Source organism: Populus euphratica, unplaced genomic scaffold (genome assembly GCF_000495115.2).
Source record: "Populus euphratica unplaced genomic scaffold, PopEup_1.0 scaffold9.1, whole genome shotgun sequence".
Taxonomy (NCBI): domain Eukaryota; kingdom Viridiplantae; phylum Streptophyta; class Magnoliopsida; order Malpighiales; family Salicaceae; genus Populus; species Populus euphratica.
Window position 1 is genome coordinate 2,125,562 of NW_011499857.1, and position 27,773 is coordinate 2,153,334.

Below are 27,773 nucleotides of genomic sequence, written 5' to 3' on the forward strand. Positions count from 1 at the left end.
TCTAGGGAAGGATGTTTTACTAATTCCCCACAAAATGAATTTCAGTGCAAAGTCAAACATCACTGATGGTTGCAGACACGTAACAAACACCAACCATCACAGCAAGCATTCTTTAACTTTCTCAACTAGTTCGGTTCAAACGTTAAACATAGTTTCTCAAGGTCTTTCCCAAAATAATCCATCGTTACACCATGCACTGTATCCGCCCAATCCTGTTTTCACGATCAGGATCTCTTTATTGTCATAACTTCATAAGGCAACATAGAACCATTTACCAAACACCATATTCTATAAACAGTATTTACATAGAACCATGGGCCAAACACCATATTCTATAAACAGTATTTGAATAAAGACCTCATCCTGAGTTCGGCTGCTGAAACTGCTTCATCAGTTCTTCAGATTATATTTTGATTAAGAGACAAAAACATGGCTATTTTGCTGGCATGCAATGCACAGCTCAATAAATCGCCTACTCGCTGACAAGTATTGTGCACACATGCCTGCTTTCGTGCTTCATTTGAGAAGATGAAGATTGATAGGAAATAATGACATGTTAGAAATTGATACCCTATGAGTCTATTTCTATATATGACAAAATTTCTAACTTCAATGGGCTATCATAAGTTACATAAAAGAACAAAATCTCCTCCAAATGCAACAATTATGGTGCAAGCCACCCTATCAACTGAAAACATCACACATGCCAAGCTAACAAACCTAAATGCTTATACTACTCAAACTTCTCAAGAATTATGCAAGAATGAATATCCTCATCGATAGACTAGAATATAGATTGTTTTAAATCACCTTATCTCACCAAATTGAATAATCCATCAAATGAACCTCACCACTAAAGCAAAACAACAGACTATAGCAGCATCTCGGCAATTTGAATAGCATTAAGTGCAGCTCCTTTGCGTATTTGATCACCACAGACAAATATATCCAACCTGCTTGATACCCAGCAATTAATGACCTTGGCAAAAAGGATTGACAACAATTAAGCAATAAAAGACCCCAAATTAGTCTTACCCTTTATATCCATCTTGCGACACATCACGACGAATCCTGCCAACTGCAACATCGTCTTTGTTTGATACCTCCAAAGGTGTAGGAAAGTGATTAGATGCTCGGTCATCAATAACCACCACCCCAGGAGCACTTTTCAAAATATCTTTTGCTGTATACTGTGCATTCAAAAAAAATTTACCAAGAGAAGTTTTATACGAGTCGTAAATCTTCTTTACAATGAGTAACTAGATAAAAAACAAAATAAAAACTACCACAGTTCTAAGTCTGTATTTGGGCAAGTAAGTGATTAACCTCGTCAATGGGCTTCTCAAATTGAAGATTAACACTTTCAGCATGTGCACGCATGACAGGAACACGTATACATGTAGCAGTGACTTTAACATTCATATCATTCTGAAAAATTGACAAAAAAAATGGAAACATTTTAGAAAGGACTAAACCATAATCTTATTAGATATAAGCGCAGTAAAAAAAAGAAAAACCTTTAAAACTTACCCAGATCTTTCTGGTTTCTTTAACTAATTTCATTTCCTCTTCGTTGTACCCATTTGATAGAATAGGAGCATTATGTGAAAACAAGTTAAAAGCATACTGCAAATCAAACATCCTGGGAGGTTAAGTTTGAACTCTTCATAGGACATGTAGAAATTTTAATTACAATGTGAAGTTATTGCGCAACAAAGACGAACCTGTTGCTTAAAGATGTTGCAAGTGGGTGGTTTTCCTTCCAAGACCTTACAAACATGAAAAGAAAGGAATTAATTTATGTGAAGATAAACAACAACACCAGTTATCCCAGATAAACATGAAATTAAACAAACAAATTGATCAAGGATAACAGAATTATATGGAAAGCAGAAACCTCACGAGTCTGCAACTCAAGCTCTTCCATTGCGGCAGCACCAGCACCACTGGCTGCTTGATATGTACTAACAACCATTCGTATCACCTGCCACATCAAATGATTCAGCTGGCATTTACACAAAAAAATCCAGCACCAAAACCCTCTCAAGATTTTCTTTTTTAGAACATAGAGTATTAAATCTCGCTTAAACTTTTTTTAAGACAACTGAATCACCCTTAACTAAAGACAATGATTTGCAAATGACACTCAGATAAACAGAATTCTAAGAAGAGTTAAACACATCATAATATAAATCATTAAGTCATATCAAATAATTTGATTGTCAATGAGTAATCAATAAGCGACCAATTACGATAAAAAAACACTAAAATTTCCAAGCAATGATCATGGAGTGCAACAAATACAAAAACTTAACAAACTCTACAATAACGTTACAATTCATTACCTTGGCATGCTTATGCAAAGGAGTAGCAGCCATCAAGCAAATAATAGTTGAACAATTTGGATTGGCAATCAAAGCACCCTTTCCTGTCCCAACTTTAATCCCTTCCATAGCCTCTGGATTAACCTCAGGAATCACCAAAGGAATCCCTTCTTCCATTCTAAAAGCCGAGCTATTATCCACCACAACGGATCCCTTCTCCACTGCCACCGGCCCAAAATGCTTGCTAATAGACCCACCAGCACTAAAAAGCGCAATATCAACCCCATCAAAGCTATCTTCAGTTAGCTCTTCAATCGTGTAATTCCTGTCTTGGAAAGTAAGCTGCTTGCCAGCAGAGCGCTTGGAGGCCAGCATTTTAATGGAGCGGTAAGGGAAGTCACGGTCAGAGAGGACAGAGAGAAATTCTTGACCGACAGCACCAGTGACACCAACCACAGCGAGAGAGGGGGCGTTTTCTTGAAGGGCCATGCGGATTCTTGAAGGTGAACTGAACTTTTTGGGTTTAAGGGAGAGTTTTGTGAATAGGTGAGTCTTGCTGGTGGGATGAGTTAGAGTTGCCATGTTTCTGGGAACGGAGAGATTGAGAGAGAAGCAGAAAAAGTGAGATGCGGCTGGCAGAACGAAAGGAGAAGGGTTGGAGGAGACCTTGCCTTGGACAGTTTCGATACGATAATGAGTGTTGGTGTATGGTGTATGGTGTCCTTTTGGTTTTTGCCTCCCTTTTATATAATATATATTCGTTTTTCTTCTCTCCCGCATTCAATGCTGTGATCGAGGAAGCAAGGAGCGAATTACATTGGATTGAGGATCGTTTGTTTGATTCCTTTTGGAAATTCTATTATGAATATGTTTACTTTCGTAAAATAATTTTTTATTTTTCATATCTAATTCTTTTTTTAAATACTTTTCTACATAAATGTTTTTAAAAAAACATATTTATCAAGTACAAGATTTCCAAAATAGAAAGCACAAGGTTTTTCTTGTCTTATCTTAAAAATAATAGACGAGATGAATATACAGCTTATTTTTTTAATGCTCGAGATTCAGAGAGAGAAAAAACTATTCTACTTATTTTTGGAAAAAAAGAGTTTCCATCAATAACTTTTTAATTTATCCTAAAAATATTTTTTCATGAAAAAATTAAATAAACATGTTTACTAAATAATTTTTTTTAAATAAAAAAATGATTTGTTTGAAAAAAATAAAGGAATGGACATAAAACATTAGCTCAATCAAGCAAGACACTTATTTTTATTATAGAAAATAATAATTTTGATGTTTTGCGATTTTTCAAAGAAGTGGATAATTAGAAAATATCAATTTAAACATGAATAATTTCCAAAGAAGTGGAGAAATTTTTCATATTTGGTGTATTCTAAAAAAAAATTACAAATTTTAACATGTAACGTGCAAAATAAGAAAAAATGTTTTATATAGCTTGAATAAAAAAATATTTAATTATAAATAAATCCACAACATAACCTGAATGAAATTTAGCCTAATTATTATTTATATTATAATTAATATTGCAAGTTAAATATTTAAAACAATAAAAAAAAAAAGAGGAGTGGGAAGTAGTATAGAATGAAAGAAGAAGGGACTAAATTTTTTTACAATACAAAAAGGGATAAACAATAAAATTCAAAATAATTTAAACACAAATAATAATGTTAACACGCCACATATAAAGGGAAAACACTTTCCCTTCTCAAAACCTCCTCATGTTTTCCTTTATTGGAAAATACTTTCCAAGAAATCACCAAAACTGGGAAGTGTTTTCAGTAATTTGGCTGCAGTCTCTACGACAATATACTAGCTTGTAATTACTTACTGTTTTAAAATTTTCTTTTTCTTTTTCTTTATCAAACAATGAGCTTTAATTTCAAGATTTATGATTTGATTTGACTGACATTACTTTTAATAGCACCTCCTGTTTTTTCCTCTTGATTTGAACTTTAATCAGACCATCTTCGGACCGGTGCATTAAGATTGAAATCTTGCAAAATCAACCTGGGAAGCAAATCCACTTCTACATGAGCCAGCCAAGGCTCCAAAGCTAAATGGCAACTTTAGTAAAGATTTCTCTAGGTTAAAATTCTGGAAAACAGTTCGAATTCATGGTATGAAAACAAACAAAAACTCCATTGCTAGTGGTTAGTGTAATGTTGCAAAGCAAGAAATATAAGTGAGTTTGCAACCATAACGGATTGCTGGAGAAATTTTATCTTATTTTCAATTGTAACTTACAGGCACTGCAGCATATGACTGCTCAACGTTAACTAGCATCCGTTAAATTGGAATTAGCTACTTATACAATGTTCATGTTCAAGTATCATATCCATATATAGCATCTGTAAAAGCTGCCTCTGTATTAGCAGCTATGTTCTATTATGAGGATCAACCCTCCAATGGTGGCACTGTCACATCTTGGAGAGCTACTAGTGTTGCTTGACCACCAAGCTCTTCTGGCAAGACTTCTTCACCAATCTCCTTTACAAAACATTTTCTTTCTTCGTTGGTTACTATCACAATCTGCATTCATTACCACAAAGCAAGCCACCCAGCTAATTTAATATGGAACATAAGTAATGTGTCATCCTGATCTAGCTTGGAAAAAAATTATTAATTTATTTGCGTTCTTTCTGGTGTTCTAAGTGAATACAAGCTATAGATGCACCAAGAGGCACCGATCATTCACAGGAAAAAGAGAGAAACCAGCTTCAAAAACATAATCTTGATTCTGAAAAACGAATCCATTTGTACCAGCTTTGATTAAAAACACTAAAAAGATTTACATGAGTTTGGCCAAAACATCCCTATTTTCCTCTCCCATTGATAATAGAAAGCTTGTCTTCAGAAACTACCGCAGCACTTATATATACAGTATTTGCAAAAACGACGTGGACAACAACGCAGGTGAAAAAAAATGCAAAAAATATGTACAGTGGCAAGCATGAAAGATGACATTTCCAATGTGCTGAAAAAATTTTAAATTCGTTATGACATGTAAGTTCAACCAATAAAACGGCACGAGCATTCAGGTTTATACAGATCCACTGCCAAGTTGCTTTTACAAATGTATGTCCACTCATAATTATAAGGATCAATGAGTTCTACAGACTTAACTAACCTAGATTTCTGAGATATATAATACCTTTTCCAATGTGCCCTTCTCGAGGAAGCGAGAAATCATCCTCCAAAAACTAACAAAGAACCATGGCATGCTTAAAATGAAGCACTTCACCAAATGCTCTGGATAGTAAAGACTACATGAAAAAAAAATCTAGAAATATTAGATACTCATATAATGTAATGAATTTGTCCTGATCAGTGAATAACCATATATACTCCACCAGATTGTGCCTTACGGAATAAAAGTTTTTGAAGCAGTCTGTATTCTGATACGGCCTAAAATGTTTTCAACATGGAGTCAAACGCATTTTCTAACATACTCAGTTTATGCCTTTTCTTTTATATGGATAATTATAGACAGAAGATCCCCCTACCAGGAAAGAAGGAATACAAAGTGATGCACAAAGAGAGTGTTTTATTTTTATTAAATAGATTTATTTACTGTTGCCAGAGAGTCATGTCAATGAATGTAGGAAGAATGTCAGGTTTATTTAACTGTTTCTTTTTTGTTTCCTTCCAACCCTCTTCACAAGTCATGGCAAGCCTTTCTTTGAAGTATAAGTTGCACCACCGAGTATAAGCTGAAGTAGATGTTGCCCTTCATGGAATGGAGGTCTTTTGAGCATGCCCTTTTCAAGTTGGACTTATTTTGTTTGTATCAGCACCAAGGTCACTCTAATATATTTGGTTGAAGCCTGGTTTTTAGAAGAATCTCCCTGATAAGGAAAAAGGGAGACAGCATGGGGAAACTTGACACGACTAAAAGATTGATGTCTTCTCCCAAGTGCAGGAGTGTCGAAGTAAAAAATAACCCGGCAAGACCGGGGTCGAACCACAGGAAGGTTAATTGTATAAATTATAAACAACAATTATAAACAACAATAATAGTGCTAATACTTGTAAATCTCGTCAAGCATTCATGATTATAACTTATGTTAACAACAAATCAAGTTCCTTTCATAGCTCAGGTGTCGGTTATACCATACATTATGGGCTATGAAAGTGCCAAGCATTTGTTGTACCAAGTGTTATATAACATAAATCAAGATTAGTCATTTAACAAGCAAAGTATTAAAGAGTGAACAAGATAGCAAATATAAAACATGTTAGTATCAAACATTAAAGTCCATATTAAGTTTACATTATACTTATTCTTACACCATTAGTGTAACCTTTTCACCTTGACATAATTAACTTAGCTAGACATAATGAAAGAAAGCAAAATAGATAAACAAAATAAGAACATAAAAGTTAACTAAGTAAAGGAAAGGAAATGAAAGGCATAAACTTAATATTAATGAAAACAAAGCATAAAAAATACAAAGAGAGAAAGGAAGAGCATGATCTTGATCTGGAAATCAAGATGCCTAAATGCATGGCAAATGCCTCCTTTTATAGGCCAAAAATGGGAACTATTGATTTGATGACTAATTGATAAGTGGGTGACCAACTTTTGACTTGGTGACAATCCTTATCTTCTCTTGTCTGCCCAAAACGTCATTGATAACGTCAAAATTGGAGCCAGTTGTAAACATGAAAGTTGTAGGCAATTGTCTCAGCTTTCTTGTGTAAAAACTTCAGCTCATTTGGACTTCTAGAACTCTAGATATGGCCAAAATACCGAACAGTGCTCGGGCTGGAAGACAGATTCGGGCTTCTTTGTTGTTGCTACAATTTGGACTTGATAATGGCCTTTTTAGATCTTGGGCTCCATATGAAAGTTGTAGGCCTATGTCTTACCTTTCCATCCATATAAATTGGACCTAAATCTGAGATATATAGCTCTAGATATGACCCAATTACCGAACAGTGTTCCGGTTTGGATTGCACCGACATCTCTTTTCTAAGTTTGGCCATCTCTTTATCCTTGCAATTTAAGTTCTTCAAGTCATCAATCAATCTTTTCATTTATGTGATAGGCCTGCATTAAAAATAGATATTTACCATAAATTATAGGTATCTTATATTATTAGATACATTATTATAAAACATATTTTAGTTAAGGAGTTATTGATATTTCAAGTGCAAAATAATGATATAAAACCATGATAAAAATGCACTTTTAAGTACTAATGAAAACTACTTAATTTTTCCATAAGAAAATATTATTATTTACTTGCAGATGAAGTTGCAACATTCATCTCTAGGTTCACTCAATTTAGAAAACAAAATATATTCAGCAAAACGACCATGAGAACCAAATGTATACAACAAAACAAGCAAGTACATCAGGCTACTGACCTCCAGCCAAACCACCACAAAAATGGTACAAGCAAACAAAAAAGGTACAAGCAGACTGAACAGAGTTTTCAACTAAGGAAATATGGGAGATTTAGATTTTAGTAAAATGTGCTCTCTACAAAATGGCTTCATTCTCTCATCTCGTCATTTAGATTTTATTAAATCAGGTTTTTTTTATTACAGAAATGTGAAAAGTTTCCATGAAATTGGTTCTAAAAATCAGGCTTAATTGCAGCTGTCTTATCCAGGCAATATACCCTTTTCTTTTCTTTCAGTATCTGGTGAAAAAGAGGTGAACACTTTCTTCTGTCTCTTTGTTATCAATGTTTATAAGTATATTTTGGCATCAATTCACACTAAATTGATACCCATTTTGCATGGACAACACATCTCCATAAGGGACTTGTAAATAGACTTATTAAAGATACAATGGGAAGCTCTCAACTATTATCCAAAATTTTCTTTTCCCTCATTCTCCATTTCCTTTATAATATTAAAAATGTTTTGCTATGTCTTTTCATTATGCAAACTCTGGCTCTTAGGCACTTTTCAATTGCCATTTCCAGATGGAATATTTTCTAGCGGTCAAAATTATATATAAAGTAGTTACCTGCAAAAGTTGAAATCCAGTGATCATTCCACGAGCATCAATGTTCTTATATGAAATATGCTGCAGATCAAGGATGGCAATCAACTTTTCATTTCCCATTTCTCTTCCTTTGAATGAGCTGAAACAAGATCAGAAAATGCGTTATGGAAATGATTTCTTGACTCTTTATGCATTAATATATCACCATAGACAGAGTAAATAAACAAGCATACTACATGAAAATATGACATGCATGACAATTTTGGAAAAGAGAATGTTATATAGCATAAGTAAATACATTAAATAGACTTGATATGTGCAATTATGTTTCACAGGTACCCAGATCAGAGTTGCAATCATTGCCAGCAGGAATGAGATTCAAGAAATAGATCAGCGTGCAAAACACTTAAGAAATAATTTCAATCTACCTCTTTGGTTTCCTAGAACAACGTGCAAATGCTGGATTCTATGTTTTCCCAGTCTAGGCTACATATCTGAAATTTTATTAGGATATTGAACTCTTCATCTAGAAATATCATGACCTTCATCTGAATGGACATGTTCCTGACACATGGACTAGGCACTACTTCAGCAAGCCCTTGCCCCAACTGCCTTTCCATGTATATGCCAATTAGATGGAAAAAGTCTACTGCCAGTGGTTTTAAGAACATTAGTCACAAGCAATGATGACTTTATTGTCAATGTTTCCATACCATTTTCATTCAATCAGAATAAAACGAAATAAGCAAATAGCATAAAATCATGGTTGTAAGCAATCATAATCTTTTTCGAAATATATAAATCATCAAGTACCAAACCATGATACAAATTGGCACTTAGTTTAAGAATGTGCTTCTTCTGTAGATTTGTGGACACGTGTAATATGAGAAAAAGAGGAACTTGCAATCCTTTTGTCTATTAGAATAGATAATGTAGGGCAACCCCTAAACAACTACACTCCTGTATCATTAAACCATGCCTGTAAATGACCCCAAACTGGAACATCTAATCATAAATTTCTTACCACATTCATTATTTAAAGTAAATGGTACCTTGCAATAGTCTTGTCTAGCAGATGACCAACGAACTCTGCACCAAGAGCAAAACAAAAATGACTTGAAGGTTCACTTGCCGGTTTATCAAGATAATGAGAAAGAAGTTGAACTTAGTCCAATTACTGTTTCCTTTAAATGTAAGCCTTGGCTCAGAATGAAAATGCAGCATGCTGAGGCTGCTCTTTGCATAGATAATTAAGGATGCATTTCAGTTCACCTATCCTGTTATTGTTAATATAGTACACTATACATCATTGCTCTGAGCACAAAGCACCTCTGACCGACCCATTTGTACATGCTGTGTGTGTTCACCAAGAGAGTAATAGGTAAAAGCACAGATGGCTTCCTGACACACATATATAGGGTAATGAGGTGGGGAATTTGTTTATACATTCATCTGTTTATTGGGATGGAACGGAAGCCATTCCTGTGCAAACGTTCTAGGAAGCAGCTTCAGAGTAGCCTCGAATAAAAAAACAGCAGTCCACAGTTTGCTTTGGCTAAGAAAAATAGCAGTGGACACAGAATAGATTGTTCTGAGAATAGAAGAAACATTATCAGGTCAAACTGCCAGTTCATGAAAATATGAGAATGAAGGTTCCTTACTGAAGGAGATTCTCAGATCAGAATAAATCTCTTGAAGAAGAACAGGTGACTGATGGAAGGCCTGTGGAGACAGAAACTTAAAAGAAATATCTTTGAGAAACAGTACTACTCACCAATGAAACCACGTAATGAGACTACCTGCTCCCACTTACTATAAAAACAAAATCCCAACAAGTCAACTGATTCATAGAGCTTGACTGCCATAATTCTATCATTTAAAAAATAAACAATTTGGTTGTTGAAAATAAATATTGCCTTTCAGGGCAACTAGAATACTATTAGGTCCGCCATGCCCTTAAATAATTTCACCACACTTTATTTATTTCCTCTATGGTGTTTTCTATTTATCAGATTGGAGCTTTTTTAGTTAATCGCCCGAGCTCCTCATTTTTATAATGAAGGGTCCCATTTTCTAGAGCATTTCAAATAACTACGACTAAAATAAGAACATTATGTTTTAGAAAAGGCACTCTTTAACTATCCCAATTGCTTTCATATAACATAAGTATAACTTCCTTTTGGCAGTATACCTACAGCATATAGCAAGTAAACTACCAGATGGAATCATCCAATATTGAGAAAAAACATGCACCAAGAAGACGAGCTATTTTAAAGGCCCATGATTCTTGGACAACAAACAAATGATACAGTTCAAAAGTCTTCTTGGTAATCATTAACCAACTGTGATTAAAACAGTACAATTATAAGAATCAGGGTAATTACTCTTAAATTGGAGCCGATCCTTGGAGGTAAAGTGCTTGTTTGCTTCGACGAGTAATACTGGATATCCATCCCTTGACAAGCCATGCAAAAAGACCTTTCTTGGTCCCAGTTCATCTTCAACTTCGGAATCTGGGATAGACCCGTTTGGCACAAATGAAGCCCTCCATCTCTGCCACTCTACAAACAACTTTGCTGCCTTTGCTGGGTCCATTGATCTTGAAATCAAGAACCTCATCAGTGTTGGGTCCCCATACTTCTGCAAATGCAAACCCGGAAAATCAAGAACGGTAAAGAATTGAACTTCAACTAGAACAAAATAAATTATCTAGCACCACGCATGCAATGACATTCCACGACTATACACGTGAATTAGACTTGGTGCGTTATGTGAAAGGTATGCACATCAGTGGAAGAACCAAGCTTTTGAACTGATTTCCTCAGCTGGATCAGTGCAATTTCCTGTTGGGTTTTGTCCATGAGGGACAGCCTGTCTGGCGTCTGCTTCGGCTTCAAATTGAGACCAGTAGAGAACGGTATGGATGTAGTCAGCGGGTGATGGGTTCAAACTTCAAAGCTTTAGTATTTGCCACATGTAGAGAAGAGAGCGAGGAGCACGTGAAAGACAACAGTGGGTGTAATTGTTTTTTAAAATATTTTTTATTTAAAAATATATTTAAAAAATATTAATTTTAAATTAAAAAAATAATTTTTTAAAAAATTACTTTTAAAATGTAAATACAAACAGGCCTAAAATTGTTCCGTTGACAAAGAGCAAGATAAGCCCCTAAATGACAAGAGAGGTGGCATGGGACGTGTTGCATATTTACTCTGCTGCCCTTTTGTCAAAGGGTTAACGACCTGGGAATTTCGGAAGTCTCTGAATTTTTTAGTTTTTTTTTCTGAAGTAATTACTAATAAATAATACTTCTTAATCCTTATACTTTAAAGTTTAAACCTTTCCATTGGTCCTGTTGTCTCTAGTATAAATATCCATGACATTTAACCGTTGGCTTTGGATAGGGGAGACTATTTTTTATGTCTCATGTTATAAGAAAATTCCATGTCTTTCTTGCAAAAATAGAAGAAAAAAAAGGAGTTTCATTATTTATTTGTTTCAGTTAAGAAATTAAAACATTATCTTGACATGTCATTTTAAATTCAAGTTAGATTAAATTATTTAATGAAAATAAAAACTCTCAAAATACAAATATAATATGTTTGGATCTCTTATGCATGGTAAATATAGTTGCACATTAAACTACGAATACGATAATAAATTATTTAATATTGCTTTTAAAGTTTGACTCTTATCACATATATTTAGTAAATATCTATAGTTGAAAAATCTTGCAAATAATTTTAGAAGTAAACTTTATAGAGCACCAGATATCATATGTCATATCATATCACTGAGAAAATAATCAAACAAGGAATCGTTGAAAGTGAGAATATATATATAATCAGAGATGATACAGGTTAATTTATAGGTGAAAAATATTATTTTCTCGTCAAACGCGTCCTAGGCATTGCTTAATTAAATACTCTTTTAACAGCACCCCCTCCCTAGGCTCCTACCTTGTTAAAGTTTGTGTTTTTTTTCCCCACAGGGATTAATAATTGAAGTCAAACGGTGTCGCTGTGGGTTTGAATAGAAAGAGTCTTTTGATGGATGAGGGTGGCTTTTAAAATTATTTTTTGTTTGTAAATATATTAAAATAAATATTTTTATATTTTAAAAAAATTGTTTTAAATATTAAATAAAATAATTAAAAAATATATTAAAACTTAATCACAAACATCCTTTAAAAGCTGCCATGGTAATGGAGCACGCAGGTAGCAAAAGTTATGGTTCCTATAAATGCCTGTCATATCAGCTGGTTAGGCTGCCTAATTAATCCAATCTTTTGATTGCCGGACGGATAAGATTTAAACTTAACTTTCAAGGCAAGAGAAACAAATGCCCATATTTTCAAGTGCTATAATTTTCCTAGTTGAGAAATAAAAAAATATATATATATAAAATAAAATAATAAAAAAATATATAAACTGGTAAATTAACAAGGAGTGATTAGTTTAATGATAGTGTTTGGTTACTGTTCCAAAACAAAACAAAAGAACAAAAATAAAAGGATATCCAAGACAAAATAAATATGTTTGTATTCTATTTAGTTATATAGCAAAAAACAAATAACCTCGCCTCTTGAAAGTCACTGAGAGAAAAAGAAAGGAGCGTTGAAGGAGAATTCCAGGTGACCATGAGAAACAATAAAATAGGGACAAAATCACAATGTAACGTCGTCAGACTTGGAAGCGAGACCACTTGTAATCAAATTAGTTAAAACTAATCTCTCTGAAACTTCTCAGCAGGTGGTGGAAGGTTATTACTGACCATTGTACAACGCACGAAAACTGGACCAGTGGCATGATTAAAAAATGATCATATTTTATATTTATCATCATTAAACCACATAACTACATAATTATGATGGCAAGACGATGGGCAACATTTCAAGCTGTTGGGTGTCTGGTACAATCTTATTTTTCCTACAGACAGCCTAGTTTAAAGACAATGCTATCACTTCGTGCATCTACAGCTTCACCCCCAGCAAGCCAATGGAATTTCACAAAATGAGAAATTTGCCAAGCCATAGATAATGAGGCGGCTCCACAATGCGCTACCCGTGGAAATAAAGTGACTTCAGCTTGAATCGGGTGATAGAAATAAATCTGCACTACCCATGGAAATTAAGATTTGAATCCCTCTCTGAACATTTGATGATGTGAAACAAATCCATCCTGCCAGTGGGAACATCAAATACAAACCTGCAATGAATTGGAATTGGGATTAGACAAGATAACCAACCTATAAGAGATCATTCATGGAGTTCTCTGTAAATCCCAATGATGCCATTCTCTTAGGAAGCGGTAAAAGCAAAATAGACCCAGTAACAGAAAAGGCAAAACAATAAAATAAAGTTATGCTAGAAAAGTGTCTGCACGCAGATAAAGTGGCTCTCATGGAAATAAAATTAACTAGCACTGTCGCATCAAGTTTGTTACTGCATGAGATATACTAGGCTAACAAAAAATGAAATCTAAGAAGAAGAAGGTGCATGGTCCTAAAAAAAAAAATTCGAGTGACCAGATCACAGAGGTAATAATCCAAAACATGAGTGTTCCCAACTTTCTGTTACTATCTCGAATAATTTAGTGAGGCCTGTTAAATGATGGAAAGAGAAGAGTAACATCCAAAAAAGTCTGCGAAACAAAATAAAATTTAGTTCTGCAGGCAAAACATTTGGTCAAATGAGATGGCTAGCTCAGCAGAAGAGACCGCATCATGGTCCTCAACACATGCAGGAACTATGAAACTAGCCAAGGTGTACATTTAGATTAGACTATATCAACGAAGTAAAATCCCCAGTCCAAGTAAGACTGTAATCAGCGACACCAAGTAGCCAAGTTACCTATTCTGTAAAAACACTCGTAAGGTCACTTGGTGCTGGGGGCACTTGTTGTGATATTGGGATGCCCACTCTGGCATTATCCGTAAATTCAATGTTTGGTTCCTGCTTCACTTTATTACCACTGATCTCCATATAGGATTTTTCATGGTCTAAGCTGCTCATCGTTGATTCAAATTCATCCACAGCCAACCGGCTTGGGATGCTAGTACATTTAGCAACAAATCCAAGATTCCTAAGAGGTCTTTGATCAAGCACTTCACTTGACTTCGCACTATAAGAACCCTGGAAGTTGGAGATATTAGGACCAAGTCCTGGTAATTGTCTTACAGCTCGAATTGCCATGGTTGAGCTTTGACCTTGCTGAGATGTATTGTCAGGATCTACAGAGCATGGTGATAGAGGAGATATGGAAACTGAGCCTGAATACCCACTCACACCTGTGGTTTTGAGATCCGCATTCAATATTTGTCCAACATTCAATGAGGAATTATTTGATTGAGCTGACAGAAGATTGTAATCAATCATGGCGCTCCTGTTATAGCTGCAATTCTGATCGACTGAAGCAGGACTATTTCCTACTTGAAAAGTGGCTGGTGGCTGGGAAGGGACCACAAGGCAAGATGGCTGCACATTAATTGAACGGCTGGGCTCTGATAATGATGACTGCTGCGGTGGTTGCTGCTGCAGTATGTCCATCAACATGTTGCTATTCTGACTGTTCATCCCTCCGAGATTGCTACTGGATCCTACTGTTCCAACACTATTAGAGGACCAGGCTCCAAATCCTGAAGCAATATCCTCAACAGACATCACATTTCGCGGAAAATGCTTGGAAATGTTGGATTGACATTTTACTAATGGTTGACCAAATGCCACAGCATGTTCAGCAGGAATACATTTCAGACCCTGCATGGATGCTTGTAAAAGAGCTGGTTGGTCCACAGTTGCAACCAGGCTGCCTGTAGGACGACCAAAAAGCTCAGCATGCAGTGCTGCTAATGTTTGTGGAGGAATCTGGCTAGAGGCAGCCAAAGCTTGGATGTCAAATCTTCCAAGTGGGTTAACTTTTACATTTGAGTCCAACGGTCCACAGAATGTATTAGAAATCCCACCTTGTTGAGCAACACCACTTAATCTCTTCAAATAGAGTCTAAACTTCTGAAAATTGATGTCACAAGTTAAACTGAAGAGTATTAACACAATGTAGGACTACAATACATCGGAGTTATTGAAATATAACTCCATACTGTTCTATAAGAAGACATGGTCTCCGATTTAACAATTAAAAATTAATAGTTTCAATTGTTATTAGATTATCCTAGTGCAAAATGCAGGCAGGGGGTTGAGAATCAAACCATAATGCAGAAAATCTCAAAAATAAATTCCAAATACATAAGAAGAGAAATAACCAAAACCATATTGGGAATTATGAACTTCACTAAATATTGAGGGCAATTACTAACATATTTGGTGACTCAAACCATGATCCATCCTCCCTGAAAATATAGTATGACATGAAAAAATGAAGCAAACAGTAAAAAACAATGCTCTGAGTTCTATTACTTTTCTCGGGTATGATCGACAATACTTTCAAATCTCAAGTCAGGTTGTAGTCTCTATTACCGTATTATATTTTCTCAAAAAAAAAAGAAAACTACATTTATAGTGCTTTCTTAACATGGAAAAATATAAACAAAAGGACTATAAGAAGAGGAAATGCCATTTTATCCCCTTATTGCTCATGGCACGAGAGATCTAAGTGAATCATTTAGGCTGCACTATTCCTCCCAGAGCAAATGAAACTCATGGTATCAAATACCCCTTCGGTAGTCCTGTCATATGATGAGTATAATAACATAGAATGTAGTAGCGATGGAAGAAGACAAATACAACTAGACATCCTTTAGAGTGTAGAGCACCAAGTATAATAACAGCATATGCTTGCATGAGAATCCAGAGGGGGCAGCCTTGACCCGAAAATTAAAAAAGAAAATGCACAGGGAATGATGGAAGTTTGAGATGTAGGAAAAAACCAAACCTGCAAATGACTAGCAACATTTTCTCTAGTTAAACCAGGCACGTTCATCAACTCGAGAATTCTCTTAGGCACAGCCTCTGAAATGATAGCCAAAAAGTTGCATTGAGCAAAAGATACAGTGACCACTCAAACTTAGCTTCTGAAATGACATTAAAGCATTTACAAGCATCATCCCAAAGCATAATATATATCTAATGGCCATTGTGGATAATTCAAGAAATTTGTGGCCTTCTAGCTCAAGATTGTGTTGCTAGAGTCCATTGTGTGTATCTTGAGGCCAATTTTATAGCTGATTGGTTAGTGAACTATGCTTTTTTGTTACCGTTGGGTCTTTCAATTGTTGATTCCCCTCTGGGTAGGTGTCTTAGCTTGTTATTAGGGGATTTAAGTGAGGCTGTCTTCCCTTGTTTGTGTCCTAGTTAGTCTTGCTACTGTATCTTTCTTTGACCAGCATATATATATATTGATTGTATACCATATAATTTTTTTCCTTGAATATAAAAACACAAACAATTAAAAAGAGAGGATCGTTAAAAGATCGTACTATCAATTCCAAGCTGGTTCACAGCACTGACAAATTGTTGATGGAGCTCCACTGACCACACAACACGTGGTTTCTTTGATGCAGAGGGATCATCAATTTCCAGTTCATTATCATCTTCTTCTTTAGCAATGTTCCTCTTTTTTTGGCCTTTCAAAACCCCTTCTGCTCCTTCATTAACAGAAGATGCATTTTCAGTATCATCATTCCCTCGTTTATACCAGTCATTATCCTCAAAGCTTCCAGAGTGTTCTTGTTCTTTGTTTTCATTCCACTTTTTCCTAATAACATGTTGCCATATATTCTTGAGCTCTTCTTCACGGATAGGTTTAATCAGATAATCACATGCTCCATGTTTGATTCCTCTCATTACAGCACTTGTTCTCCCATCAGCAGACATCACTGCAGCAAAGATTATTATGTCAACAGTTAGATACACAACTTAGAAATCCTTACTGCCAGGAGAAAAAAAACACTCACTGATAACTGGAAGGTCCATTTCCAACCCAACAAGTTCAAGAAGTTTAAATCCATCCATGTCAGGCATGTGAACATCACTTAGTACCACATCAAAACAGCCTTTCCTTTCTCTCAGAAGTTTCAAAGCAGCTGTGGCCTGGGAGCAAGTGGTAACTGCAACCAAATGAACAAAAATAAAATATTTTAGATAGGTACAGCAGGATAATTTTTTCTAAATCATCTAGGAGATTGAAGCAAACTTGTATCTTTTACATGAACAGTAATTCTAGTTGCAGTCATTTAAACAGCCTAGTAATACTCTCTCCATAATAGCACAAATAGCAAGTAAACAGGAAATAGAACAACGGAAACTGCCTTTTCTGTTAATTACTTCATATCCTGAGAAAAGCAGACTCATCTCTCACCCCCCCCCCACCCGGTACCTCCCTCTCTGTAAGAACCCATTCTCCCTATTGGTTGTAAAAGTCACATCTGAAAAACAGAATCTAGTTGTCAGATTTGCATTTCATTTATAAATCTTAATTCTTAATTCTACAAGTGCTTCTAAGAAACCTTTTAAATTGAAGTGTTTTCCAGCTCTTATTCTTGAATTTACTTGAAAATACATATGGAAGTGGTTGTTAAACATGATACTAAGAGCTAACTTTTGTGCCATAAAGCATCACTACTCGTGGAGCAGCAGTTAGATCTCATGCTCTTCTGCTATCACAGGTCGACTTTTGGTGCCATGATACTTGGATAAACAAGTTTCTCTGAGGAGCATTCATTGAGATTTATTAATAACTTCAAGAGAGTTATGGCATTGAGTAATGGGGATTGTAAAAAAAAGGTTGCACCAGAATACAATCTCATGGACCCAAGTTTGCAGTTATGCAAAGAAGAAGATGGATAGGATGGTTTGTGTGGAGGTCAAAGTCCATGATTATGGTTCCAATACGCCTCCAACAACTCAATCGGTGATCTTTATTTCCTGGATTCGTTGGCTAAGATCAAGCAATTGCTGATGAGTTCTAATCTCCTTTTCTGTTACTTCTGACTGGGGATGTGACGTTAATGCTGGGTCTTGTTTCCAGCGTGCGCGAGGAGGTTTATGTTAAATGAGTTCAATAACATGCCCAGATCAGTTTGGGATTGCAGAGACTGTGCAGCGGGATCAAACTTGGGTTTTGAGCGTTTATACCAGTGTTTTTGAAATTTTAAAGAACTGGGCTTAAATTGGAAAAGAAAAACTACAACTGCATTTTGAGCAGACATCAGGAAAAAAAAATCCCATTGCGATTGACGGATCAATAAACAACATGGATTGATATGGGTGTCATTTTTTACTGGTTTTATGAAGGTGATTTTGAGTTACCTCTGTTTTCAATTTGTTTTTTTATTTACAAGTACGACTGAATCATTTGACCAGGAGATGCCCTGCCATTTTATCTCTATCAATAACTAACCAGCTTCCATCCAGATTTAACTCATGCTCTCACCATACATGAACATGCATAAAAATTAGCCCCAGAGAACCCCTTCCACGCCCATCTCTGCTCGAATTGAGCAATCAAAAAAGAGAACAGGGTAAACTAACCATTATAGAGGCAGCGGCAAAGCATTTTCTCTAGCAATCTCAAGCAAGTGACGTCATCGTCCACTACCAGAACCCGTAAACCAGCCGGGAACTGATCAGAAAACATTAAATCTGCACCTGCACCTTTGCATGATCCGTAACTGCTCGCGCTCGTGCTGAAGCTCGACGCCACTCGCTGCAAAGCAGCCATTACAATGCCAAACGGAAACTGAGCTACTCACTAACACACAACTAATCACGCTCTCTACTTCTAAATTCTAAAGCTAAGAAGCTTAAATTAAGCATGTCCAGTGGCGAGGTCGTAAGATTGGAGTGGATTTTGAGGAAGCTAGAACTGTTAACGGAAACCCTAGAATTTTGAAGGAAAAAGAGAAATTACGGGAAGTTGGAGAGTATTTGGGGTTCAGATCGGGAAATAGGGAGAGGATTTTGGATAAATTTGAGGGATATTTGGTTTTTTCAATTCAAAAAGACGTTGAAGTCACTCACGTTGAATTCGAGTGGAGTAGGGGGGGTGGGGGCTGGATGAGACGTGAGAGCAATAAAAGAGGCCCTTATTTGTAATTATAGAATTTATTCAAAGCATATATATACCTGCGCCAAATAAAAATCAGTTACTTGAAATAACAAAATGAAAAACAAATAAGTTTGCTCTCATAGCGAATGTAAATCAGATCAAACAAAATTTTTGATGTGAGAACTATATAAACTTTTAATAAGTATATAATATATAGCATAATTAAATTTACAAAGATGAAGTTATAAAGATTTAAAAAGAATATATATAGAGAGAGAGAGCAACCATCTCTTTCAATATTTTCAATATTTATTGATAATCCCAAAAAAAATTAGATTATTGATAATCCCAGAAAAAATAATATATATACATAAAGATGTTAAATTATGTTTATTGATAATCCCAAAAAAAATTAAGTGTGAGTAGTGAATTTACCAAATTTGACATAGTAACTAATTGGAAATTAGATTGGTTTTATGAAGAAATTGTTTCCAAACAAAATGATGAAGGAAGTTTTGCACATTTAGAACTAAATTAAAAAATAAAAAAACAAAACAAAATAAATCGAGTCGGCCAATCTAGTATTAAAAAACTTGTAACTTGAGTTATGAAATCATGTCAACCTCACGAATACATTTTTTTTAAAAACTTGTAACTTGAGTTATGAAATCATCTCAACCTTATGAATATATTTTTTTAAAAAAAAATAATTAATTTCTAACAATTTAAATATAAAATTAATTAAATAAAAAAAGAGTTAGCAACAAGATACCTATAAAAATAAAAACAATTTCAAGCCCGTATAAGGTTGCTGAACCTTGAGAGCCAATTTATGATAATGTAATAACTTGATAAAAAATAAATTAAAAAAAAATAACTTAATTTTGAAGAGAAAGCTAAAAAAAAGATAAATGCAAAAAGCGACTGAGAAAAAAATATTGAAGATAACTAACCAAATTTTTTATCCAAATTATGAGATTAGGATAATCTGATTGAAAAGAAATTGAAGAAAATCATGAAATTCATTTTTCAAAATAAACAATGTCAAGTGATGAAATAAGTAGAAAAAAAATATCAACCCATGTTAATTTATTAATCCGTGACCCGAATTCCTAAACCAGAAATACCTCATTTAGAAAAACCATGAAGCCTAGTTTCCAACAAATCAAATATTTGATGATAAAATTAAAAAAAAAAATCAATCATACAAAAGGATAAAAAAGATATACCAATTAAAATAATAAAAACCAAATTCAAAACAAAAAATAAATGAGAGGACAACCTAAAAATTTTAAATCGAAGGGAAAAATTTTATTTTTTAGTTCAGTTTGGCCTGTTTGTTTTTGTGTTTCAAAAGCGCTTTTGAAAAAATTTGAATTTTTTTATTTTTTTATTAACTTTAAATTAATATGTTTTTAGTGTTTTCAAATCATTTTGATGTGCTGATATCAAAAATAATTTTTGAAAAATAAAAAAAACATCGTTGGCATGCATTTTGACACAAAAAACTACTTGAAAAGTAACAGCAACCACACTTCCAAATAGGCTCTAATCCTTAGTTTTTTAATCGCTTTTGCTTTTGTTCTAGATCATTTTGTATAAGTAAAACTCTCTTTTTTAATTTTAGTTTTTTAAATTTGATTAATTGAAAATTGAGTTTTGTGGTATTTTTTCATATAAAATGCTCCATGTCCAATGACCCATATCACAATTTGAAAAGTTAACATTAGTTGATATTATTTTTAATTATAGTTTTTTTTACATATTTTTCTTTCCGGCTTTCATTATCTACTGTAGAATTTTTTTAAAGAAAAATAAGTTTTGTAGTTTTATTATTTTTTTCGAGTTATTTTGACCTTCGTCATGAGTTTAACGAGTTAATTTGTATAATTCTACCATAGATTACAGCATTGGCATTGTCATGTTAACTTGAGTTGAATCAAGTTATTTTTAAAAAAATTTTATATAATATTATTATTTTGTATTAAATAAGCTTGGAATTAAGATGCATGGTTTGTCTGTTTTTGAATTTTTTTTAGGTTTTCATGATTATTATTTTTATTTAGTTCATTTGTTATTATTGTTTATTTTTTATTATTTAATTGAAATAAAATTATTTTATTTATCAATCACAAGTAATTTATTTTTAATGCTTTAAAACATGTCTATATTACCTTGACGTATGTTTTACGCAAAAAAGAATAAAAAAATATTATAGCGGAGCGCAGATCCACAGCTGGTGAAATCATTAAATTTATTGATTGGCGGCAACTTTGCATTGTAGAGCTCTCTTTGAAGGTGTGTTAATGGTAGTTCTGAAAGATTAAAGTGATTTTAACCTTTTCTATTAAAATCTTGAAAACTATCCTCGGAATCTCTTAAATGCATAAATGTACAAAAGATATACCCTTAAAATGGTTAAAAAGTAAAAGAAAACTATCTCGGTGAATGCTCATGCTCTTCTGTTGTTCGTCTCAACGATGACGAGAGAAAGAGAGAAGAAGCTAGTGTGGCGGTGGCGGTGGTCCCATGGCAGGACGGAAGGAAGTGGTTCGCATGCGTTTTTAATCCGAGTTCGTACTCTCAGGATTGTGCGTTTGTCTTATTTTAAAAGTATTTTTGAAAAAATTAATTTTTTCGAATCAATATATTTTTAAATATTTTAATGTGTTAATTTAGAAAAAAAAATTAATATATTTTTTAAAATAAAAAATAAAAAATAGTATATATTTGTTGGTCGGCCTATAGTCATTGCATGTCGAGTAACAGGGACGCACCAGTGTTGGTGACGTTCGGTTACGTGCACCTGCACCCGTGTTGCTGTCCAGCCGCACTGGAACCCGTGCTTCAACTCCTGCCGCGTTTTGAACGCGCATGTTTGTTTTTAATTGATTTACACGTGCTGATATATGGAGCCAACGATTTGAGTGCGTAATTAATAAACATCTATAGTAATCGGATTTCTAATCATGCAATATTCTATCCAGTGTGCCTTGGATGGTTCTTAAGCATATTTAAATTAATAAATAATAGCAGATTATCATGTGATGATTGGGGTTACTTTAAAAAAATATTTATACACTCACTTGAAACATAATTTTTTAACCACTTGAAAATAACAAACCAAAGTTCAGGTTCACAGAGGTCATAATCGATGCATATTGTTGGAGAAAAAGAAATGAAAAAAAAACACGAGACGTTAGCATTCTTATCATGATTTTGTTCAGACTAATCTATTGTTTTTTTTTGTTTTTTTTTATTTATATGAATATCTAGATTAATTTACAACTATCACAACTAATTTTATAATTTACAGGATATTTTGTAAATTTAATAAATATGTAAAATATTGTGAAGACAATAAGTATACATAATAAAATTCAAATTTAGGTAATTATTTAGGTGGTGGTCAAGTAGTAAGGATTTGGGATCAAGGAGTTTGCTCCTTCTGTGGTCTCAGATTCGAGTTTTTAGGTACTTATATGATAGCCACTGGAGGCTTACATGGTCGTTAACTTTAGAGCCCATGAAATTAGTCGTGGTGCACGCAAGCTGGTTCGAACAACCACATTAATCTAAAAAAAATTCAAATTCAGGTATAGAAAAAAGAAACAAATTCATACCACTGCAAGGCCAAGATATCAAGTGTTTTTATATTTTTAACTCTGTGACAGAGTGTAATTTGAAACAGGTGCCTCGTCTAATAACATGTGCTTTTAGGTGAAGTGCCGCATGTACCTCGCTATTTGTGCTTTTAAGGTTCTTTTACTCTGCGGTCCTAAGATGTTATCATCATATTTACTTAATTAACCCCAGCTAAAAGCATGTCATCGAGGTAAATCTGTAAAATATTTACTTGGTGTGGGGACTAGGAAGGGAGGGGGAGAAGTGGCTTCCAGGGTAAAAAAGAGAGCATGGGAGTTTGGGCGGAGATGATGCGAGGTAGAGGTGATCCCATTCCCGCCACATCTTGACGCCATATAAAAATATCTTCTTTAAAGGTCGGTCACGTGGAGGCTCAGTGGTGGCACGTCACCTAGGTTTTTAGATATTTTTCGTTCCTAAGATATTTACACAGCACGCTTTTCCATCCCTGAACCAACGTGGACCTTTTTTCTTGCTTAAACCCCCTCGGTGCCCTCACTTGTTCCCTTTACTACCAAATTGCCATCCCTGTGGTTGGCATTTTACTCCCGGGCATCCCAAATTATATTTTTTACTAATTTAATTGTTTTCAATGATATAAATTGTCACGTCCAATTATTATTTTTATTTTATTTAAATAAAAAATACTCAATAACATCTCATCAAATTAACAGTCAAACCCACTCCACACTTTTTATTTAATTAATTGATTGGGAATTCCCCTCATTTATAAGAAAAGATTTGGAGAAAATTTGATAAAAGGTTTTGCTAACAAATTCCCTTAATTATTGGTAATTGACACCACTTGTATATTAATGTTTAAAATTACATAAATATTAAAAATAGTTTTTTTTTTTCGTGTTTATCATTTAAAAAAATAATGTTGTCGTAAACAATGATTAGGATCATCAACTTTACACGTCGGAGGTGGAGGAAAAACTTGTCCACTCTGCATGTGATACAGCTAACCCATTCATCAAAATAAAAAAGAACGAATAACACGTTTGATAATAATTTTAGAAAAAGAAAATCTTCAGAATAAATTCTCTTGTAAGATTAAATGATTTTGTTTTCCTAGTAATAAAAATGGCATTTTGGGAAATAAGGGAAACAAGAGGGGCACTGTGTTTGGAGAAGTAGTAACAACGCGAATGTCTGGGCTGGGCAAAACTAAAGCAGAGAGTGCCACCACACAAGACATTCAGCTACCGCATCCAATCCTGCACATCACATATCTCTCCTTTTTTTTTTTTTTACGCGCATAGAAAGAGAGAGGCGATGTCAAAACCACAAGAAGAAGAGGAGGAGGAGGAGGAGGAGGAGTTTCAAAGCTCAGGCAAGAGGCTGAAATGCACTAAATCCCTTAAAGAAGATGAAATGGAAAGCGATGTTTCATTAATGAAGGATACAAGAGGAGGGTTGTTTTTCCACCCAACGACACCCGTATCTGTTGTGGTTTCGGATGCCTTAGAGCTTGATTTTCCTATCATTTATGTCAACAAGGTATTCGAGATCTTCACTGGCTACCATGCTCACGAGGTCCTCGGTCGTAACTGGTATCCTTTTATTTATTCATCTTTTTTTAATTCTTCTTCTTTTCTTCTGTTTTTTCACTTGATGTATAAATAAAAAAGAAGAATTTAAATTTCACTTGCTCGTTTTATTTAAATGTGTGTATTCTTGTTTGGTTGGTAAGAAAATGCGGAATTAGATTATTTGATTTTGAATTCTTGATATATATATATATATATATATATATTTCGCATTAAGAGATGGGATCATCTTAAATTCTCTTTTCTCATAGGTTGCTGGGTTGTTTCATGCTTCGAATATTTTTCTTTTTTTTTTGGGGATGTGTCGTCGGTTCTCTGTCAATATTTTTGCTTACTTGATTATTCATACCGTGATTTTTGTATGTTGCAAGGGATCTATACTAACCATCCTGGAATTTTTTTCTTCAGTCGGTTCTTACAATACAGGGATCCCCGTGCTCAAAGAAGGCATCCTTTAGTAGACCCTGTTGTTGTTTCTGAAATCAGAAGATGTCTTGAGCAAGGGATGGAATTCCAAGGTGAACTTCTAAACTTTAGGAAGGATGGTACTCCACTGGTGAACAGGCTCAGACTTGTACCTATACACGATGATGATGGAATTATCACACAGGTAATAGGTATTCAGGTATTTTCTGAAGCCAAAATAGATCTGAACCATGTATCATATCCAGTCTACAAAGAGACTTGCAATCAACGGTCTGATCACTCAGCTAATTATTCTCCACGGCATGGACAATCACCATTTACTCAGCATCAAGAAATATGTGGGATACTTCAGTTGCCTGATGAAGTATTGGCTCATAACATTCTATCACGCTTGACACCAAGGGATGTTGCATCCATTGGATCTGTCTGCCGAAGAATCCGGCAATTAACAAAAAATGAGCAGGTAAGGAAGATGGTTTGTCAAAATGCATGGGGAAGAGAAGTCACAGGTGCATTGGAGCTGATGACTAAAAAGTTGGGTTGGGGACGTCTGGCAAGGGAACTGACTACCCTTGAGGCTGTCTGCTGGAGGAAAGTGACAGTTGGAGGAGCGGTTGAGCCTTCACGTTGCAATTTCAGTGCATGTGCAGTAGGGAATAGACTTGTATTGTTTGGAGGGGAAGGAGTAAACATGCAGCCGATGGATGACACTTTTGTTCTCAATCTTGATGCTGCAAATCCTGAGTGGCAGCGGATAAGTGTGAAATCATCCCCACCAGGGCGCTGGGGTCACACTCTTTCTTGCCTAAATGGTTCCTGGTTGGTGGTGTTTGGAGGATGTGGAAGGCAAGGGTTGCTCAATGATGTCTTTGTTCTGGACTTGGATGCCAAACAGCCGACATGGAAGGAAGTTTCTGGTGGAACTCCCCCTCTTCCTAGATCGTGGCATAGCTCTTGCACCATAGAAGGTTCTAAGCTGGTTATATCAGGTGGATGTACAGATGCTGGGGTACTTCTCAGTGACACCTACTTGTTGGATCTCACTATAGACAAGCCTATATGGAGGGAGATCCCAACTTCTTGGGCTCCTCCATCTCGATTAGGGCATTCACTCTCAGTTTATGGTCGGACAAAAATTCTTATGTTTGGTGGACTTGCCAACAGTGGACACGTACGACTGAGATCAGGCGAGGCCTACACCATTGACTTGGAGGATGAAGAACCACAATGGAGGCAATTGGAGTGTAGTGCATTAACCGGTATAGGGAGCCAGAGTTCTGTTGTCCCCCCTCCCAGACTTGATCATGTGGCTGTTAGCATGCCCTGTGGAAGGATTATAATCTTTGGTGGTTCTATTGCTGGGTTGCACTCTCCTTCCCAGCTTTTCCTGTTAGATCCTGCTGAGGAGAAACCATCATGGAGGATTCTCAACGTTCCTGGTCAACCACCTAAGCTTGCGTGGGGCCACAGCACCTGTGTGGTTGGAGGGACGAGGGTCCTGGTATTGGGAGGGCACGCTGGGGAGGAATGGATCCTAAACGAATTGCATGAGTTGTGCTTAGCAAGCAAGCAAGACTCAGAACCATGATTTAACATTGAGCTGTCCATATGTCGGTTGACACAAATTTTGCACCAGCAGCCACTCCAGAAAACTTTGTTTGATGACCTATGGCATTTGAGGTTCTTCAGCTAGATCACATCTTTGTGTATTACTGCATGCTTCCCCCATGCTTTGTGTGCATACTTGTAAGTATGAAAACCTCAACTTGTCTTGATTTTGTGTTGTGCTTTTTGTTGTTGCAATCATATATTACTTACATCTAACGACTTGTATTAGAAATCTGATGCAGGACGTGATCGGTTGTTTAACTGGTTTTGCTTTATGTGCTTTCCTCTCTTCTCTCAACTTTCCCTGTTTATTTTTCCTGTTGCGTGAGAATGCTGGTGGTTGGATGGGAAGATTCTTTTAACTGACGAGCCCCTGTACGATATGCAGTAAAAGCATTTCTGAGTGCTGATTCAAGTGTGTGTGTGTAAAATAAGTTCGTGTGTTTTCATGTATCACAGCAGATAAGATATAAGCTTCCTGGTAATGCTGAACATCTATAATATACTGGTGTTTCGTGCCACCCCTGGCTAGGTATGACAGCTTGCTTTCCTAGTTCTATGCTAATAAGTGCAGTTGTATACGACAATGGATTCACCACCCAATCATGATTATTATTATTATTATTATTTCATTTCACATAACCCAAGATAGGTGACAAGCATCCCTGCTTTCTAGACAGATGCAATGTATCTATTGGCAATAATTATACCGAGATATACATCGCCCATAGGAAGAGGCTAGCTCTATCAAGCACGAGGCTTAATTCTCATGATTGATAACATTACAGCCCCTCCTCTGAAGTTGAACGGAAGATCATTCAGTTTTAGCACAGCAAAACCCCGTGGAAGCCCGCAAACCAAATATAAAGAATTGAAAGGCACATTAACATAACGGGGTTGTGGAGATGATTTTTCTCCAACAAATCTTCTTATAATATACCTGTTCCGGAAATTCTCTGCTTTATCAAGAACAGGAAGGCAAAAGATATGCCGTGCGTGTGTTTGAAGCCAAAGCAGTTGGGAGGTATTTTTATGTATCATTTAACTTGATTTAGCTTCAAATTAGAACCAGAAATATATCAAAAAGGAAATCAGGAGTTATTAATGATGCAAAAATTTAAAAGATTAAGAATCACAACGGATGGCATAAATCGTATAAAAATCTCAGCAATCAACTGCGCTGAGAGACAATTAATCAAATAGATGTAGAGCCTTCTGGGAATGTGCCATG

The 27,773-nt window shown here is 35.3% G+C and overlaps 4 protein-coding genes across 8 annotated transcripts; 1 reads left to right on the plus strand and 3 right to left on the minus strand.

Annotated features, from left to right (window-relative positions):
* Positions 1–518: 518 nt before the first annotated feature.
* Positions 519–3,059, minus strand: LOC105123746 (aspartate-semialdehyde dehydrogenase-like). Of its 2 annotated transcripts, XM_011023455.1 has the most exons (7): positions 2,346–3,056; positions 1,898–1,984; positions 1,725–1,769; positions 1,531–1,626; positions 1,327–1,428; positions 1,036–1,190; positions 519–953 (listed from the first exon to the last, which is right to left on the minus strand). In XM_011023455.1, exons 1-7 carry the CDS (start codon positions 2,904–2,906, stop codon positions 872–874), a joined length of 1,128 nt encoding a protein of 375 aa, XP_011021757.1. In that variant the 5' UTR covers positions 2,907–3,056; the 3' UTR covers positions 519–871. The 2 variants fall into 2 exon arrangements, with proteins under 2 accessions (XP_011021757.1, XP_011021758.1); XM_011023456.1 differs by lacking the exon at positions 519–953 and having other exon boundaries at positions 1,107–1,190; positions 1,287–1,428; positions 2,346–3,059.
* A 1,373-nt stretch (positions 3,060–4,432) lies between these two features.
* Positions 4,433–11,252, minus strand: LOC105123747 (sec14 cytosolic factor-like). Its single transcript, XM_011023457.1, has 6 exons — positions 11,094–11,252; positions 10,692–10,947; positions 9,360–9,396; positions 8,329–8,446; positions 5,500–5,628; positions 4,433–4,877 (listed from the first exon to the last, which is right to left on the minus strand). Exons 1-6 carry the CDS (start codon positions 11,166–11,168, stop codon positions 4,743–4,745), a joined length of 750 nt encoding a protein of 249 aa, XP_011021759.1. The 5' UTR covers positions 11,169–11,252; the 3' UTR covers positions 4,433–4,742.
* A 1,849-nt stretch (positions 11,253–13,101) lies between these two features.
* LOC105123748 (two-component response regulator ARR1-like) lies at positions 13,102–19,339 on the minus strand. The gene is made up of 6 exons (XM_011023458.1): positions 18,794–19,339; positions 17,218–17,370; positions 16,741–17,139; positions 16,197–16,273; positions 14,159–15,316; positions 13,102–13,514 (listed from the first exon to the last, which is right to left on the minus strand). The coding sequence occupies exons 1-5, from the start codon at positions 18,981–18,983 to the stop codon at positions 14,159–14,161; spliced, it is 1,977 nt and encodes a 658-aa protein (XP_011021760.1). The 5' UTR covers positions 18,984–19,339; the 3' UTR covers positions 13,102–13,514.
* A 4,797-nt stretch (positions 19,340–24,136) lies between these two features.
* LOC105123750 (adagio protein 3-like) lies at positions 24,137–27,101 on the plus strand. Of its 4 annotated transcripts, none has more exons than XR_841933.1 (3): positions 24,137–24,511; positions 24,917–26,680; positions 26,785–27,101. XR_841933.1 is itself a non-coding variant. In XM_011023459.1 (2 exons), the coding sequence occupies exons 1-2, from the start codon at positions 24,234–24,236 to the stop codon at positions 26,520–26,522; spliced, it is 1,884 nt and encodes a 627-aa protein (XP_011021761.1). In that variant the 5' UTR covers positions 24,137–24,233; the 3' UTR covers positions 26,523–27,099. The 4 variants fall into 4 exon arrangements, 2 of the variants coding, with proteins under 2 accessions (XP_011021761.1, XP_011021762.1); XR_841932.1 differs by having other exon boundaries at positions 26,772–27,099; XM_011023459.1 differs by having other exon boundaries at positions 24,917–27,099.
* Positions 27,102–27,773: the final 672 nt, after the last annotated feature.

What these genes read in the sequence shown, in the direction of transcription:
- LOC105123750 (XM_011023459.1), top strand. Translation starts at nt 24,234, where the DNA reads ATGTCAAAACCACAAGAAGAAGAGGAGGAGGAGGAGGAGGAGGAGTTT. An exon ending in GAGGTCCTCGGTCGTAACTG is followed by an intron (nt 24,512 to 24,916) that starts GTATCCTTTTAT and finishes TTTTTTCTTCAG; the next exon opens with TCGGTTCTTACAATACAGGG.
- LOC105123746 (XM_011023455.1), bottom strand. Translation starts at nt 2,906, where the DNA reads ATGGCAACTCTAACTCATCCCACCAGCAAGACTCACCTATTCACAAAA. An exon ending in TTGAGTTGCAGACTCGTGAG is followed by an intron (nt 1,770 to 1,897) that starts GTTTCTGCTTTC and finishes CATGTTTGTAAG; the next exon opens with GTCTTGGAAGGAAAACCACC. An exon ending in AAGAAACCAGAAAGATCTGG is followed by an intron (nt 1,429 to 1,530) that starts GTAAGTTTTAAA and finishes TCAATTTTTCAG; the next exon opens with AATGATATGAATGTTAAAGT.
- LOC105123747 (XM_011023457.1), bottom strand. Translation starts at nt 11,168, where the DNA reads ATGGACAAAACCCAACAGGAAATTGCACTGATCCAGCTGAGGAAATCA. An exon ending in CTAGACAAGACTATTGCAAG is followed by an intron (nt 8,447 to 9,359) that starts GTACCATTTACT and finishes ATCTTGTTTCAG; the next exon opens with CTCATTCAAAGGAAGAGAAA. An exon ending in AGAAGGGCACATTGGAAAAG is followed by an intron (nt 4,878 to 5,499) that starts GTATTATATATC and finishes TAATGAATGCAG; the next exon opens with ATTGTGATAGTAACCAACGA.
- LOC105123748 (XM_011023458.1), bottom strand. Translation starts at nt 18,983, where the DNA reads ATGGCTGCTTTGCAGCGAGTGGCGTCGAGCTTCAGCACGAGCGCGAGC. An exon ending in AATGGACCTTCCAGTTATCA is followed by an intron (nt 17,140 to 17,217) that starts GTGAGTGTTTTT and finishes TCTTTGCTGCAG; the next exon opens with TGATGTCTGCTGATGGGAGA. An exon ending in GAACCAGCTTGGAATTGATA is followed by an intron (nt 16,274 to 16,740) that starts GTACGATCTTTT and finishes CTATCATTTCAG; the next exon opens with AGGCTGTGCCTAAGAGAATT.